This window comes from Peromyscus californicus, unplaced genomic scaffold, assembly GCF_007827085.1.
Source record: "Peromyscus californicus insignis strain IS unplaced genomic scaffold, ASM782708v3 Scaffold_3__1_contigs__length_106647218, whole genome shotgun sequence".
In the NCBI taxonomy this organism is placed as follows: domain Eukaryota; kingdom Metazoa; phylum Chordata; class Mammalia; order Rodentia; family Cricetidae; genus Peromyscus; species Peromyscus californicus.
The window spans coordinates 41,778,585-41,797,383 of NW_026294551.1; the positions used below are offsets into that span (position 1 = coordinate 41,778,585).

The 18,799-nt window shown below is 47.0% G+C and overlaps 1 protein-coding gene across 1 annotated transcript in view; it reads left to right on the top strand.

The window, feature by feature from the left end:
* The window catches only part of LOC128123458 (acid-sensing ion channel 2-like), a 282,310-nt gene that overhangs the window by 166,503 nt on the left and 97,008 nt on the right, over positions 1–18,799 (top strand). The window contains exon 2 of the mRNA XM_052759889.1: positions 16,190–16,340. Within this exon, the coding sequence (XP_052615849.1) occupies positions 16,190–16,340 (151 nt within the window). The remainder of the gene's footprint in view (positions 1–16,189; positions 16,341–18,799) is intronic.

Consider the following 18,799-nt stretch of genomic DNA (forward strand, 5'->3'; position numbering starts at 1 on the left):
GAAGCACGCAGGAGGCCACACTGAAGAGTCTCAGCCCCTCCCTCTGCCATGCCTGGGAGCCGTGGGCACTGCAAGTTTTGAACACTGACTCATGGTTAGTTCGATTTACATGTGAACATGCTGGAACGTACTATGTGCGAAACTTGAATTTTGTTACATTGCTAAGAAATACTGGTGTGTATTTTTTGAGGCTGTTTCATAGAGTGGGATACATGGAACCTGGGCTTCATCAGACAGGCTGGGGTGGAAGTTCTGGGGCTGCCTTTGACTTGCTCAGAGGACTGTTTTGCCTTTTGAGAACTGTGTGTCTTCTTCTCTAACAGTGGGGGTGAGAGTGGGTGCTGAGGGTGAGGGAGTAGTAAATGGGTGTGTGAGATGTCCGGCACGGCACCTGGCATGCAGCAGAGATCAATCTAATTATCCCTCTGGGAAAGATCTGCATCAGAGACCCAGACAAACATATGCATGGCTGCCGTTCACCCCAGCATGAGCAGTGGACAGGGCTGGAGCCACCACAAAACCCACTGAGAAACTGATATTGGATCCTCCAAACAGCTCTTCAGAACTTACAGTCAGCTGGCACAGCCATCCTTCTCCTTGGTCCCCAGGACAACTGAGAGAGGCAGGAATGGCCAGATCATTTGGCACATGACAGACCAGCAACATGGGGCCTGAAATGAAAGAGCCTGGACTTCATTCATATGAAATTTACTTCGCCATTATCCCCACTAGCCAATGAGGAAACTGAAGATCCGAGAAAAATTAGAAACCAGCCCAAGGTCTGTGGTTCAAGGGAGACAGAACTGGTTCTCACGTTTTGATCTGTCCCCATTTAAAAACAAACAAACAAACAAACAAACAAAATCCTGTATTCTTTTACAATGCCTGCCTGCAACACAGGATTTCATGATGCCTCTCCAAGTACTCATCTTCTCAGAGCCTCCGTGGCCTCATCTGTAAATGGGACTGTAATCGATTTTACAAATGTATTATGGGAACCACCTGTCAGTTCACCTTGGTCCTGTCTTTCTGTGCATCTCCTTGTGGCTTTGTCAGGAGCAGGGCCAGCATGAAGAGGAGAGTAAAAGTGAAGGAGGCTCCTACTGTCAGCCCTAAAAAACAGCTTCCCTTTTGGATTCTGCCCCAAAGTCCTCATATGCCTCCTGACTCAGAGACCAGGAAAAGAAGAGAAGAGAGTAGGGTCTGGTGCAGAGTGGAGAGGACAGGAAAGGCAGACTGAAGAGCATGCTGATACAGAACCAGTCACTGCCCCCACACCCTATCCCTGTAGGTGCTCAGTAGATACCATGGGCTGGACTATACTCCTCCCAAGGTGGGCATTACCTGACTTACCCATTGCTGAAGAACTGCATCCTACACCTTGATGGGCATGAGTCTATAGTGATATTTATGTCCTTGATGATCAGAAACAATATTTTTTCCATTTTCACTTCAGCAGTTCCTGAGCTGAGGGCAGCATCTATGTCCTGTCCACCTGTGCGATCCCAGGACCTAGCACGGTGGTTGAAATGTAACAGTTCCTCATTAGATGTGATGTGAACTAAAGAATGTTTTGTCCTGTGTTTTCAAAGCCTCCACTCACTTTAGAGACTTGGATAGTCAGATCATAAGCCAAGGTCCTGTAGTCCATGAGAACCACACCCACATGAAAATCCAGCTGTCAACCTCAGAGTAGATCAGAAAGCAAGGGTTGCTCAATAAACATTAGCCCAACTACAAAGTTAATGAGCAGAAGAATCGAGCTGTTTTTAAGATTTATTTTTAAAGTTTTTATTTATGTGTGTGTGTGTGTATATATATATGTATATATATACATATATCTGCATGCATGTATGTATACATGCATGCAAGTGCCCAAGGCAACCAGAAGAGGGTATCACATTCCCCAGAGCTAGACATAAAGGTAGCTGTGAACCAGTAGTAGTAGTGTGAGCCAGGGTAGGTGCTGGGAACTGAACTCAGGTCCTCTGCAAAGTGCTCTTCAGTGTGGAGCCATCTCTCCAGTCCAGCAGTCGGGATCTATGCTCTCTCTGAGCTAGACCAGGGCCAAACCTGTGGCAATATTCTTAAAACATGTAAAGTCTGCTTCCGTCATACAAGAGATCCTTTTACCTAACTGCCCCAAGCAGAGTCCCCGTGGCAGCATGGCAGAACTTACCTCCATGTATGATGATAGCAAATGAGATGCCTTCCCTTACTAACCCTATCAGACCCCTTCACAGCAGCCAGAATTGCTAGACTAGAGAAGCTGCGGGCCACAGAGGAGAGGGTTGCTGTGGTAATCTATTCTGTCTGCTGTGGACCTGGGAAGGAAAATGGCACCTCTCTGCCCACCAGATCCACATCCCACATGTCAGGAAAGCAGGCTCATTAAACTACAAAACCCTCTCGCCCCGGTGAAGCCACAGAAACTGAATATTCATGATGCAAGCTTTGCTACTAAAATCGTAAGTTTCTCAATGACTGAGACCAGACATGGGAGAGAAGTGGACAGCAATGGCGTTCCCGGAGAATTTCATAGAAGAACTGAAATAGGTTGGACAACAACAAAAAAGAGAATCTGTGAAAACGCAGTGTGAGGGTTTCAGAGCCTCGGCGGCCCTGTGTGGATAGTCACCTGTCTGACCTTTTCTTGATAAGCTTTGACAATAAACCTGCCATGGGATTGTTTCCTGCCCTGGCATTAATGGGAACATCTGCTTTTCCTCTGTAAACATCATAAACCATCATTTGGTCTCCACTGATGCATTGCTTCAATGCGGCCCTGAAGGATGGTGCAAAATTTCCCAGGAACCCTCCATAACTCAATTTTGGGAGTAGGGGTCCTTCCTCCCCACATTCTTCACCTACACAGAGAGGAAATTCCAGCAGGTCTGGTGAAACAGATGCACAGAGGGCTGTGTGATCTCAAGGCAGGCTTGGTCGTCCAGACACAAAGCACACTGATGATCGGGGGTGGGGGGTGGGGTGGATGCACTTTCATCCCAGCACTCAGAGGCACAGAGAGTTGGATCTCTAACAATTCTAGGCCAGCCTGGACTGCAAAGTGAGTTCCAGGCCAGCCAAGGCTCCATAATGTGACCTTGTCTAAAAAGAAAACCAAACGATGAAACACTCATGGCAGGAAGGTGAGCCCACCCAAGCCCCCGGGATTGAGAAAAGTACCAACTAGGGTAATACAAACTTCCTCTTCGGGAGTACCCAAGGAATGTTCCAGGAGGAATCTGAGCAAACCACAGGAAGTAACCGCCAAGTAGTCATGAATTTCTATAGATTTAGCAGACGGCAGTTGTAATAGCAGCAGGAATAGGCCTGTAATCATGAGATCAGGCAAGCAGCTGAAGAGACCTGGCAATGGTAACCGTGATGCCACTCTTCGTTTTCACACGTTTGTCCTGTAGTCCACATAGAAGTGAGAACATGAAGTATTCATCTTTCCATGTGGCTTATTTCGCTTAGCACCACACTATCTAGAGTCATCCATGTTTTCATAATTGACAGTATTTACTTCTTTTTGAAGACTGCATAGTATTTAATCATGGATGGATGGGTAGACCATTGACAGACAGACAGATCTCACATTTTCTTCACCCAGTCACTGCACTCCACTTGATTTCATATCTTGGCTATTGTGAACAATGTAACATGGGAAGGCAAGTATCGTTTTGACATGCCGCTTTAATTCCCATGGATATGTACATAGACATGGGGTTGCTGCACATAGAAGTTCCAGACTTTTTTTTTGAGCCATACCCAATGGATGCACTAATTTTCACCTCCATCAACAGTACTCAAGGGCTTGCTTTTTTCCCCCCACATCCTTGCCAGCACTTGCTCTCTTTTGTGAGCTTAATAATAGCCATCTCCACAGGTGTGAGGCGTTAGCACCTGTGGATTTAATTTGCATTTCCCTGATGACTGGTGGTAATGAGCATTTGTTCAAATATCTGATGGCCATTTGTAATGGTGGTTACAAGAGGCTGGGTGGTGTAGGGATGAAGGGAGTGGACAGGGGAAGGGGAGACTGTAGCCAAAGGCACAAAGTTTTAATTAGACATGAGGCCTAAGTTCTGATGGTGAGCTGCATAGACTGGTGACTACTAAATACTAATGTACATTCCAAAATTTGCCGGGAGAGTCTTAAAGGCTCCCATCACATAGACACAAGTATGTAAGGTAATGGCTATGTAAACATATTGGATCCTTCCTACCACATACCAAAATATCACAAGGCATCAAGGGATAACCTGTAATTAAATCAAGTATAGTAACAAAAGAACAAATGATAAGAACCATGCACCCACAATCACATTCTATAGGAGCTCAGATTTCAGAGTTGGGAGAAGAATTCCTATCAATAATAAAAATGCTGGGCTAATTTTATCTAGTTGACACCCTCTGCAAAGCTCTTTGCATCTACTGTCTCCAGGGTGATGAGAACATAGACTAAGGCATGCCACTGAGTGTAGCAGGACTCACAGCCTCCTCCCCATGCCCCCAGCCTGCTTTGCTTGGGAGGTGGAGAAGGCTGGGACCACGACCTTCACATCAGCACAGTAGGAAAGCAGAGATTGAAGGAAGGAGCAGAAATAAGGAAACAGCAAGGGACAGTGGGCGTTTTGTGGCCATGCTTTCTCCTTTCCTTTCTTTCTGAGCCCCTGTCCTCCTTGAAGTGAGGGGCCTAGCCCTCAGCCCCAGTCCCTACATTGGCTATGTCTAATGGGGTGCTCTGTATAGTCTGTTTTGATCCATTACAAATGTGCTCAGTTTAGTTGTCGCTTGTTTAATATTGTTTACTCTTGAGAATTTCACACATGCGTATAATGTTCTTTAATCATATTTAACCCCACTCCTCCCCCTACATCTTCCCAGATCCACCCCCAACTCTCTCACCCCTTCTCAACTCTGCGCCCTCTATTTATTTTTTTGTTTCTGAATAACCCACTAATCCTGTTTGTGCTACTCATAAACCCTGTGTGCTGTGCCCTTCACTTGGAGCATGGTCAACTGACAAGGGGCCACGCCCTTAAAGAAAACTGACCCTCTCTCCCTCAGAAGCCAGTGACCATCAATATCAGCCAGGAGTTGGGGCCTGTGAGTCCCTCCCTCATCCACGCTGGAATGTGGACTGGCTTGATGGGGTTCAGCTCTTGTGCAGGAAACCACAACTGCTGTGAGCGCGTGAGTACAGGAGTCCACTGTGTCTAGAAGACACCATCCGCTGCAGCCCACCCCACCCTCTGACTCTTACAGTCTTTCTGCCCCTCTTCTTTGATGGACCTTGAACCCTGAGGGAGGGGGTGATGTAGATGTCCCATTGTGGCTGAGTATCCCACAGACACTTTGCTGACATCCACTACACAAGAAACTCTCTGATGAAGTCTGAGAGGGATGCTAATCTGCAGGTAAAGATAAGAGCTCAGAGGGCAGTTTGATGCTATCTCCAATGGTGGTATGTTCACCCCCGGGACCTCTGAGCTCCCCGGCCATGGGTTCTTGAACAGATTTAGAGTTCCGGTCTGTGTTTCATCCTGTGGAGTGGGTATTAAATCAATCAAAAAGTGGTTTGTTACACCCATAAAATTCATGTCAAATGTGCTCATTTGGATTTGACTCGCCTTGGCCCCATTCTGGGTAGCATCCTTGCAGTGGTCAAAACAAGGGGCCAGGCTGACACAGAGAGACTCTAATGCTAATTCCTCTCAATCCTGGCCTCTCTGCCTTCATCATTACCTTTGTCCCACAGCTAAGCCGTGCTCATCACTGTGCATGGTGCCAGGTATCAGGTAAGGCTCTGGGAATCCAGAGATAAAAATAACCCAGCTCCTCCTATTGGCCATGGGAGACGGTTCTTAAGGACCTCAGGAAAAATACTAGCAAACCTGCCCTTACATCCATTGAAATCAGGCTCAGGTGTCTGTTTGGACCCTCCCAAGCCAGCCACGTTGCAATCAGACCTAAAAGAACTCTAGTACCCACTCCCCCAAGGGGTAACCTCAGGTGGGCCTCCATGTGAGAGCCCATAATGAGTAGTAGGAAAGGGTCTTCAGCAGTAGCCTGGTATTTTGAAAGTCTTTCCAGGAGAATGGCCTTGAAGGATTCACCGGCCTTCCGGGTGCTTTCAGCCCACCCAGACAACACCTGCCTGCACTGTGTTGGCCTTGAAGAAGGCCAGCCTTCACCACCCTGGCTCCCTGCATGCACGCTATTGTACAAGCAGACAGGCCTGCCACCTCGTGATACTTGTCTTCCATGAGTGCTCAACACCTCCTCCCGCATGGTGTTTAGGTAAGGGTTAGCTTAGCTCTAGCTCTCTTTCTCTCTAGAAAGGCCTCGGCTGCATTCCAGCTTCTTGGAGACAGAAGCTAAGAGGAATTAGCCCAGCAAATGTCACATGGGATAAAAAGGTGACAGATGGGCTTTGAGCACAGGGGTCTCTCAACCATACCATACATTCAAATAATGCTAAGCCTCTTAGATTTTTTGTTTGTTTGTTTTTTCTGTTTTCTCAATTGACAAGTGATAATTGTGCATATATGTGGGGTACAAAATGATGCCTCTTTGTATGTGGATGATCAAGTGAAATTAGTTAGCATATCTTTCCCTGAAAATTTTTATCTTTTCCTTATGGTGCAAAGATTTTTCAATCCTTTTTTAAAGCTATTTTTAAATATGTGATACATTATTATTAATTGTAGTTATCATCCCTCTTTCCTGCAGAAAATTTTGTGCACACTCATAAACTCGCCCCCTTTCTTTATCCACTGACACAGCCATTTGTGATTACCTTGTCCTCTGGGCCTCTGGGAACTTGACTGTTTCCACAAACAGCTGAGCCCATCGCTTACTTACCAAAGCCCTCTTCTAAGAGCTCCTCCACATAAAGTGACACATCAGCAGGGCACTCCCTCGCTTGTAGTTCAACCTTCCAGAGCCTCTCAGCTTCCACATCTGCAAGCTGGGAGAATGACACACCAAGGAGCTCTGGGAATCTTAAAAGAGAGCGTGCTTAAAGAAGTTGGCACAGTGCCCACTCATCTCACGGCACATGCTCAGTGGCGTGACTGATGTTCCGGGAAAGAGGGAGGTCTCCTGATGGAGTAGCGGGACAAGAGAGAGCTTGCATCTTCTCTGTCTCTCACTCTCAGGAACAGCATCTGCCACATGGAGGTGCTCTCATGGGTGTTTGCTAAAGTCGTGTGTGTGTGTGTGTGTGTGTGTGTGTGTGTGTGTGTGTGTGTGTGTGTGGTGTGTGCTCATGTGGATGCATTTGCACCTGTTTTCAGATGCCTGTGGAGTTCAGAGGTTAACATTCGGTGTCTTCCTCAACCACTTCTCTACCTTAATTTTTGAGACAGGGTGTCTCATGAAACCTGGAGTTTGTCAATTCACTCAGGTTGGCAAGCCAGTGAACTCCACCAGCCCCCCCACCGACTCCCATCCCTCCCCCCATGTTTCCAGTGCTGGGATTATAGACTCACTCAGCCACATCTAGCTCTTATGTGGGTGCTGGGCATCTGAACTCACGCTCTCATGTTTGCCCAACAGACATTTCACTGACTATCACCTCCCCAGCTCCCAGTCCCCAGCATCATCTTTTTGGGGTGGGGGACAGGCACAGTCACACTTCTTAGAATACGAGAAGTGGTCAAAACATCCTACTGCAAGAACAAATGAATTATCAAGCAGGTGCTTGAACAAAATACTGCCCTGGCCTTCCCAGAGCTAGCCAGCTGCTCAGACTTCGTGCTAATACGTCTCTCTCACTGTATTTCATTCCGAACACCTTTACTGCAACTTCAGAAAACAAAAGACAGATTCATCTTGTTTCCTGGAAGTCAGATAAAGACCTTTCACTTTGCCACTGTGTGAAATGTATTTGAAGAACTTCAAAGAGGGGGGGGAAATTCAATGATGAACTCTTAACAAGTACATTATCTTGGCTGAAACCAGCCCAATGAGAAATTCCAGGGATTTCATTGAAAAGAAAATTGAATGGGGGAGTGAGGATGAGGCTGAGGCTCGGGGGATGTTTAAAGTCATGCAATTTTGTTTCCTTTGAGTGTAATATGTAAGCCAGGAAGAGAAGCGCACTGCCTAGAAAACACCCTACAGGTCAGAGTTAACGAGCAGGTTAGAAGGGTCCAAGCTTGCAGGCCCAGGTGCGTGCTGCCGGGTGGATGCTTCGATGGTTCCTAAGGGGCTTCTCCATAATTGATGTTCCTAAGTAGATCCATGGTGTAGCAATGTTGTCTACACTTTAAAGTTGACCAAAGACTGTGTCTTTGTGGGTCTCAGCCATTCCTGACCTTTCCCAGCAAGAACTCCACTTTGTATTTCCTGTAACCTGTGAGTCAGGATCCCCCAACATTTCATGCCAACCCAGATGCAGGCCCAACAGCAGGGCCCAGCAGCCCAAGTGCAGTGCCCCAGAAAGGATCCCAAATATGGTGTCCAGGTTCTGACAGGTGCAAACAGCTGGCCTTAGCCATCAAGCCCAAGTTTGATTTTAATACCTTTCCCAGAGTAGCGGTGTGTTCCAGGATAAATTATTTCACCTCTCTGAGCCTTAGACTCCCCATGTAAGAAATGAGAAATTTGGAGTGTCTGGCACTTTTTTAGAATTCTTCTGACTCTGAGATATGTCTTTTCCACTGCCAGATGGGAGAGCCTTAGGCAAGAAACTGGCTTGCCAGTCTGCTGGGAACTGAGCAGGCTGGGAGAGGCATTTGGGTGTGAGCTGCAGCTTTGGGAGACAGTGAGGCCAAGAGCACAGGACTTTGGAATAAGAAAGAGACTCACCCTGGGTTTCCGACTACCAGCTGTGTTGCCTGACTCAGCCTCCCCGGGCCTCACCCTCCCTATCTGGAAAGAAGGACTGTATTCTTGTCATCACAGGGCAGAGTAAGGACAGTAGGTACAGGGCCATTGTCACCTAAGGCACTATAGGGGAGATGGAAGGTAACAAAGCCAGTCTACAGCATCCAAGCTGCTGAAAGAGTTTCTGGAAAGCCAGGTACACTGTCCCCACCCCTGACCCCATGCTTCATTGATTTAGAACATCCAGTTGGGGTTGGCCAACATCTACATCTGACTTAGTTGTTGAGATCCAAATGTAGATTTCATATTATGTTGTATGTGTGAAAGCATTGAGCTTTCCCCAGGACTCGTTAGCCTGTGAAAATCCCACTAGCTCTCCCAGACTTCTAGCTACAAGCTTAGCACTATTAAGAAACAAGACGTCAACAGCACAGGACCATTTTCTGTTCCTCTAACCATTTTAAGATGAACTTGGTAGAGTGGGGATACAGAAGATGGGAGCCTTAAGGTTACCATTCTTCAGTTCATCTCAGTCTCCTGCTTCTTGCCACTACAATAGTATATCTCCCTATAGCGCATGTCACTATAGTGCATGTCACTATAGCGCATCTCTCTACAGAACATCTCTCTATAGTGCATCTTCCTATAGCACATCTCTCTATAGTGCATCTTCCTATAGCACATCTCTCTATAGTGCATCTTTCTATAGCACATCTCTCTTCTGTTGAAAGGATGAGCACAGATCCTCTCTCTGGTGTGATCCCTAAAGTGATGGTGCCTACTGTTTTACCAGTTTCTCAAGCACAGCCATGGCCATTCTCTCCATTAGGCTCTGTAACCCAAGCGAGATTATGATGCCCCATTTACAAAAAAAGAAAACTGGACCTAGTAATGGCCCATGATTATTCAGGGCCACAGACTTGACAAGCTGCTTTGACCCCATTCTGTCTGTCTGGGAAATCCTATGGTTCCTTCTTTTTTTCAATAATTTTTTATTTTTATTTTATGTGCATTGATGATTTACCTGCATGTATGTCTGTGCAAGGGTGTCAGATTTTGAAGTTATAGATAGTTGTTAGCTGCCATGTCTGTGCTGGGAATTGAACTTGGGTCATCTAGAAGAGCAGTAGGTGCTCTTCATCACTGAGCCATCTCTCCAGCCCCTGGTTCCTTCTTTTTAACTTTGTTGACAGAAAGATCCCAGTCTCTATTTCCACAACCATATAAGATGTCTGACTCTCTGGATGGTTAGGACCACCTAAGGAAGAATGAGATAGTTAGTACCTGTGAAAGTGCCAATCACGGGTAGCACTGAGCAGACTCCAGAATTGCCAGCTTTCTTCCCTCCAATCTCATGGAGCCACTCAGAATGTTGAAGGGGTTTGTAGACGCTGTAGTCTAAGAACAATGCATCATGAAGATACTAGCAATTAGCATCATGGTCATGAGTCATATTCTCAGTTCATCTAAAGATTCCAGTTTGAAGCATGCACATTTCTTGATTCTTACTTAAACCTTAGAAGCCAATCCAACTCAAAGCTACTTTAGACTTGCAGCAATCGGCAAACCTATCCCTGCTAACCACGAACGGGGCTGTCGGCTCTTACCGCTAAGGCAGAGAAATGCCAGGAAGAATGGCAGGTCTGGAGAAGCAGAGAGCTTGGCCTGACAGTCTAGACTTAAATAAATTGTATTTTCTGCCCATGGGCGATAAGGTGTAAATCTGAAGCGTGTGTTACACTTACCCATCATTATGTCCTGAAATGGGGAAGGAGAGCTGCATCTTGTCCGAAGTTTGTAGAAAAATTGTGCTCTGTGTAAATAGCTCAGCAGCCTTTGATGCTGAGCCGGGAGGGAAATAATCCTTGGAAAAACAAGACGGGAATGGCAGACTCCACAGCCCAGGAAGGGAGGCAGCAGAGGCACCAGCCAGTAGGCACTGTGCTTTCTCAGAGCCCCCGGGGCTATGCACATAAAGGTAAACTGTCTCCTCCATCATCTTAGCTCCTGATAGAATTATTTGTTCTAGCATCTCCATCTCCGTAGAGATGCAAATATGTTTGGTGCAGGTAAAAAGGAAGCTGGTTAGGAGACAAGGGAGGGGGGAGGGTTGGATAAGACTATTCAGCATGAGCACTGGACAGAACCATGTGTCCAGCCAGCTCCCAAGTGCACCTGACAGAGGCAGACAAGGGGATGTGGAGCAGCAACACCTTAGAGCCCATGCATTCACTCACTCATTCATTCATTCACCCATTCACCAAAATACACACTTCCTGTCCTCTGGAAGCTTATCGTCTAGAGGAAGACATAGCCAATAAATAAATAATGATCTAGTTACACCCTATGGCAGAGAAACACAGTGTGTGTGAGATAATAAGGCAAGAAGGCTGTGCCCAAAGAGATCTTGGAGCCAGAGACAGAGATGGGTGAATGAGGCATGTCTGGGGAGATGACTGTTAAGCGAAAGCCTGATACATACAAAGTACATGGGGAGAATATTCCAGACAGAAGAAACAGCCTGTGGACAGGCCCTGGGGGAGAAGAGCCTGTGGACCTCCTGGAACTGAATTGGCCAAGAAAGTGTGAAACATAAAGGGGAAGAAGGGAGTAGGAGGATGCATAAGACTCCACGGGGTCTGGGGCTTCTTCCTGCAGGGTCTGTGCTGTGTGACACTATTCCTGGGGAGATGGGAACCAGTCTACTCACCCCAGACAGGGAACCAATGAAAACAGACCAAAGTGTGGATACCACCACCATCTCACCTGGTGAACCAATGAGTTTTATTGGGGTTACTTACAGGAATGTGGGTGGGAGGTTACTTGCAAGAGCAAGAATGACTTGAAGACAACTCCACCCAAAGCCCACTGCAGCATGACTGAACATTCACAAAAGCAAGAAACCGGGAGTGTGCTGCACAGCCAGCAGCCGCTCAATGGGTTGGATGGGGTGTGTCTTCTGTAGGTAGGTCTTCCGAGCTCTGCTTCTTCCAGGCTGCTTGGCTGCTCTGGGAGTCTTCTGGGCAGCTGAGCTCATCTAACAGTGTCTCCACAAACTTCACAGCTTATATATGCTTGTGGAGAGAGGGGCCCCGTGAACTGGTCAGTTCCACAGACTTCCTGAAGCTATTTTGAGCTGTTTACTCCTTGTCCTAATGAGTTTCCCTGCGGGATGGAGTGTTGCACCTCCCCTTAGAACATCCTGTTGTTTTACCTCCCTGTAGACCTCTTAATGAGCTTCCCTCCGAGATGGAAGGTTTTGAGCTTGGAGGGAAGCGCAACACAACAGCCTGCCTTGGAAGAAGCTCTTGGCCGCCATAGACCACCCCTTGGTCACCAGACTTGACAATGGTCAGCCTGGTACCCAACCCTGACCCACTCTGCCAGATCAGCTCACACAGGAAGACTGGAGAACGTGCCCCAGCACCCTACCCCAGGAGTAAGGGCAGCAAATCAGCCTGATATGAGGGCACTGACAGGATCTACCACCTGGACTGGAGTGAGGACTCAGCCTGGCAAGGGCCTGCCAAGGGGGAGGGTGGAAATCTCTGTGCACCCTACTATAAGGGACTTTCCACTCCCTTCTCTACAGAGGAAGACGACAGCTCCCTGGATTCAGCTCCCACTGAGCCTGCATAGAGCAGACAACCAGTAGCTAACAGAAGTTCATGTGGGAGGGACCAAAGAAAGCCCCTACATCCTGTCCAACTGAGGGAGGCCACAACAAAAAAGGAGAGAAATTTCAATGAGGAGTCAATGTTTCCCTTGGACACATCCTCACTGTGTAACCTAGGGCAGCTGACAACCTCCCTGGTCTTCATGCCCGTATCTGTAAAGGAAGGGGGATGCATGAGATGCTCTCCTAGACCACACTGAGCTTCCACAGTCCATCCTTCTCCTCTGTTGCTCAGAGTGGGGGTGAGGGGAATTACTGCCTTTATCAAGTCAGTTGGCACAGCACCTGTGTGGCAGAGCTAGGATCTGGGCTGACTTCAGAAGTAGACAGTACATTTTATCCTCAGCCCAACATTCTAAAGGTCAAGGGTTAAATAGTGGAGGAAAAAGAAGTTAATTGGGGCAGCTGGGATATGCAATAATTAGGCACTAAACTGGAATTTACTTTTACCAACAAATCTTGCCGTGCGGATAGGCCAAGTGTAATTATGGGCCGTTTTAGAGACTGGGTGTTTATAGAGTGTCTACACAAATTAAGAAAAAGAAGGGAGAGCTTTGTTGAAACACCCCGGAAGTCATTCCTGACATATTCAACCACTTGCGATAGATGTGCTCACTCTAACATACTCGGCTCGTTACAGGGGCCTGAAGAGCGTCTCTCCAAGGGGACAGGTTCATTAGCTGAGTCGCATCACTATGTGCACCAGTGACGAGAAAGTGCAGTTCCTAGAGAAACTGTTTGCTTTGGACTTTGCATCACTCTAGCTGTTCTCCCCCACCATGAAGCTGAGGGACCAACTTGGTCATCTTGAAACAGCACAGTTAGCCAACGATTTGGAGTTGTTAATGGAGAAGATGTAGGCCCTGTGTTCTACTTACCCTTCCTGCAGATGCTAAAGGCAGACAGTAGGTCCTGTTTTTGTAACTACTCTGTTCCTTGCACATTGTAGGAGCACACATACACACACACACACACACACACACACACACACACACACACACACACGTGAGTAATGATTGGCTGATAAAAAAGAAGCAAATTGGAGCAGAGAGGAAGGTGCTTCCTCTGGGAGGTGACCCGCTGACCCAGACCCCTGTGTTCCTTCTGGGACAGCACACCCGGGGAGAGACATGGATTTGAATTCCAGCTTCTTTTGTTGTGAGTTGTGAGACTGTAATTGGCCCTGGTTCCTATCTCTGCACAGAGGGAGCTGCGATACCCATCCACGGTCACAGCTGTGAAGGCCAAATGCAGTTGAAAATAACAAAGTTCAACACGGTGACTGACCCATGGTGCCTTTGGTCTTCCTGGATTCCTGTGGCCCTTAAGAAAGGCAGTCCCTAATGCACTTGCTCTAAACCTGGCCCTGACTGAATGGCAGGGAACCAGAGGGAAGTGGCCTGCACCCAGATCTCAGTGGCTGCAGGAATCCAATCCAGTCCACATGGCTTTCTTCCAGCCAATCTTGCCAGATGTATTTGGCTTCAGCCTGAGGTTGCAAAGTGGTTATATAACAAAAAAAAAGAAACACACACACACACACACACACACACACACACACACACACACACACACAAATAGCATTTACAGAAAGCTCAGAAAGCTCATAGTTTTTAGAGCATTTTTGCATGAATTATCTCATCTGATCCTCTCAATGACCTTGAGAAGCAACAGAGGCCTGGACTAGAACCCCCATTTTACAGACCAAGGAACCGTGACATACAAAGTTTAATTTGATTCATTCAATACCAAAATACTGAGGGACAACATGAAAACTTGGACAAAGATCTCTCATCCCTTGCCCTGGACTTTTTCCACACGACATCTTTATGTGATCATGCTTTCATCAGGCAAAAATAGAGCAAGCCCGTGTTGTGTGTCAGCTAAGGGCTTGGATTCAGAAGTGAAAGGCGGAGTCAAGTTCAGGAGAGGTGCATTCAGTATGATGGGAGCCATGGGGAAGACACAGGAGAGGCAAGAAGGGAGGGTCACCCAGCCTGAAAGTCTTCCTGGAGGAGGAGAGGCATCAGTCCAGCCTTGGAGACAGTGAGCGGCTGTCCAGGCAGAGGAGAATGGTGGCGGAAGCAGCAGGTAGAAAGGCAGAAGCAGGTAGACAAGCAGGATGTGCTCCAATGCCACAGATTTACTGGTCTGACTCCACCTCCACTCTCTCTTCCAACCATTCATTTAACATATATTTATGGTGTCTGTGTGCCAGACACTGTGTGAGCTACTGGGGGAAGATGCATGAATGTGCAAGCAGATGCAGTCCCCAAGACCATGGACTTGACCATCTCCTGATGCCTGCAGGCTCAGGCAGGCAGGAAGAGGGCAGAAAGGTGGCAGGTGTGTCAAGAGCGCATCCTAGGAGGCCAGGTGAAGAGGTTATAGATTTTAGCCTGAAGGAGATGACCAGCCTCGATAGATTTTCAGCACAGGATCAACACAATAAGGTTTCAATTTCAGAAAGATTAGCTTATAGGGTGGCTAGAGAGAGATGTCTGGAACGCCACGAGCCAGCTAGGACAAGAAAGGACCGAGTCCTAGAGTCCAGCAGAGATGGGGAAGGGTATTGATGAACCTTGCTGGCTGCTTATGTACGGGGTAAGAAAAGGAAAAGCTGGACAGTGAGACTGGGGCGGGGAGGTCTAGCCTGAGCCCCTTGAGAAGTAGATGCTGCTCCCCATGATAGGAATTCTGGGAACTGTTGGTTGAGGTGCTGTGTGGCTTTTCCTGGGGAGAGGCAAACAAAAGTCTACTCACTCACCTGGGGCACTGAAGACAAAGAAAGTCCCACCCAAGTGTAGCCTAGTGAACCAGTGCCTTTTGTTAGGGTTACCACCGAGCAGAGTAAGGGTTGCTTACAAAATATGGATGGCCCAAAAGCAGTGACATCACCAAAAAGCTCACCCCAGCATGATTGATAGGTAATTCATGAAGCTTCATCCTTGGAGCTCCCTATCCTACCTCCAGGAAGCTCAATCCTGTACAAGATTCTCCTCTGCCCAGCAATTGCTACTACTTATAAAGCCCTGCGGAAGTGCCTTGTGACTCTTGTGAGCTGCAGAAACGTCTTGTAATTTCTGAGTTTTGTTTACTTCCTGTGCCTTGTAAGTTTCATTACTTCTGCCTCTTAATGAACTTCGTTCCAGCCTTCAGAAGAAAATGTTTCTGATATGGAGGAAATAGCAACATCAGTAGAATATTGGAGCAAGTCCTGTGCCTTTTGGGACAGGCTGAGTACCTGGCATCTGTGGGACATCTAGGAGGTGTTTATCAGAAGTAGTATCATTGTGTCTGCAGCCTAGGAAGGAGTCTAAAGCTGGGGGTATGGCTTAGAGGGTCAAGAGTTTTAAGATGATGTTTAATGCTTGGAAGTAAGTGCCATTTTCAAGGGGGAGTGCCCAGAAGGAGAAGAGATCAAATACCACTCAACAAACCCCAGGGAATACCCATGTTTCTTCTTTGATACCAAAATCCTACTTGGCAAACACCCAGCCATTTGACAAGTTAAGGAATCATTGGAGAAATCTTTGGTACAAGGGGGTTAAAATTAATGGGCTGTAGGAACTCCAGCCTGCTGTGGCAGTTCTAGGGTCTTGCCCATCCCTGGAGCTCAATGTGATGTCACCATGTGCTTTTCTTTCTCTCTTTCTCTCTTCTCTCCTTCAGGTGTTTACAAAATATGGGAAGTGTTACATGTTTAACTCAGGCGAGGACGGCAAGCCTCTGCTCACCACAGTCAAGGGGGGGACGGGCAACGGGTTGGAGATCATGCTGGACATTCAGCAAGATGAGTACCTGCCCATCTGGGGAGAGACAGGTGAGCTGGGCCCAGAGACACTGGCACCGGGTGGTGGTGAGGGATGCAGGCTTCCCCCAGAAAGGCTGGTGTGAGTCAGGTGGACTGCTCTCTAGCAAGGGGTTAGTGATATTCTGACAGTTGGTGAGGCTGTCCCTGGCATGGTTATGCCCCTATTTCCCTCAGATTCTTCCAGGTTGGAGAGGATAAAGGATGTGAGTACTGGGGAGAGAGAGGAAACAGAGAGAGGAGATATAGAAGAAGGTTCAAAAGAACTGATATGGTTGGGTGGGTGAGTGGATTGATTTGGGGAGAAGAGGGTGGACTAGACCAACATATTCCTCTCTGAGCCATCCCAAACACCAGATCTATTCATGAAGTCCAACTAAAAGGATACCAGGATATGCCTGGGGACAAGCAGAGGAAGCTATGAGGTGTTGAAAAATCAATGGACATGGACCTGGGGATATGGCACCATGCCCATGTAAGGCCCTGGAGTTCTTTATGTGCCTGGTTCAAGTATTCATTATTTTTATTCTGTAGTTTATCATTAGCAATCAAAGTAAGAATGTTATGGTGTGTCTTCGTTAAGGCTTCTGTTGCTATGGAGAGATACCATGACCACAGCAACTCTTATAACATTTAATTGGGACAGGCTTACAGTTCAGAGGTTAGTCTGTTGTCATCATGGCAGGAAGCATGGCAGCATGCAGGCAGACATGGTGCTGAAGAGGTACCTGAGAGTTCTACGTCTGGATTGGCAGGCAGCAAGAAGAGCGAGTGAGTCACTGGGCCTAACATGAACTTCTGAAACCTCAAGGCCTACCCTCAGTGAAACACATTCTCCAAAAAGGCCACATCTAATCCAAAAGGCCACACTTCCTAATAGTGCCACTCCCTACGGGCCTATGGGGGCCATTTTCATTCAAACCACCACATGGGAGGCAGGGAGACTAAGTCATTGATCACAACCTAGCAAAAGGAAGAAATGCACCACAGTAGAAGTGGGGACACAGGAAAAGGCTCTGGGGACACAGGGTATTTTTGAATGGGGTCTTGAGATTGTCCTGAATTATCTAGGTGAGACTAATGCCATCAAAAAGTTGTCTATAGGAGGGTCATAGGAAGGTCAGGAAGAGACGGCAATGTGATGTAGCCATAAGCCAAGGAATGCAGGAAGTTTCTAGAATTTCACCAGAAAGAGAATATCAAGATGTGTCCAAGAGTAACAGCCAAAGATATAAATAGGATCCATATAGTAGTAATGTTGTGCATGAGGCACAGCAGGGAATATCTTAGTAAGTGTTCTATTGCTGTGAAGAGACGCCAATACCATGGCAACTCTTATAAAGGAAAGCATTTAATTGGAGCTGGCTTACAGTTTCAGAGGCTTAGTCCATTGACATCACAGTGAGAAACATGGCAGCATGCAGGCAGACACAGTGCTGGAGAAGTAGTTGAGAGTTCTACATCTGGGTTTTCAGGCAGAGGGAAGAAAGAGAGAGCCTCTGGGCCTAGCTCTTGCTTCTGAAACCTCCAAGCCCACCCCTAGCTTCCTCCAAGACCACATCCACCCTAACAAGGCCACACTTCCTAATTATTCCAAATAATGCCACTCCCTGGTGACCAGTCATTCAAATATATGAGTCTATAGGGGCCATTCTTATTCAAACCACCACATTCCACTCCCTTGCTCACATAGGCTTATAGCCATATCATAATGCAAAAAAAAAAAAAATGCATTCAGTCCAACTTCAAAAGTCCCCATGGTCTATCACAGTCTCAACACTGTTTCAAATTCCAAAGTTCAAAGTCTCTTCTGAGACTCAAGGAAATCTCTTAACTGTAACCTCCTGTAAAATTAATATCAAAAAGCAGATCATACACTTCCACCATACAATGGCACAGGACATACATTACCACTCCAAAAGGGAGGGAAGAAAGCAAAGTGAGAAGGAAATACTGGACCAAAGAAAGTCTGAAAACCAGCTGGGCAAATTCCAAACTGTGCATCTCCATGTCTGATGTCAAAGGGCCCTTCAGATCTCCAACTACTTTCAGCTTTGTTGACTGGGACACACTTTTCTTTCTTGGGCTGGGTTCTACACTTAGTCTGTAGTTCTCAGCAAGTATCCCATGGCTCTGGCATCTCCAGTATCTTGGGGTCTCCAACATAATCCAGGCTTCACCTTGGGCTCTCTAACACAATCCAGGCTTCACCTTCATAGCTTCATGCAATGATCTCTCTAGGCCTCCATTCAAGAACACCTCTGCCACATGCCTGGCCTCAGCAGCTTTCTCTAGCTGTACAGGGAGATTCCACAACACCTTTCTAATATCCTTGACTCTAAAGACAGAACCATGTAGCTGAAGCTGCCAAGTTCTGTTGATTGCTGGGAATTTGGCCCCCTCATTCAAATACATTTTCATAGGCTTTCTGTTTTCTGTGGTTTCCTTCACAGCTTATGCTTTTCTTTAAT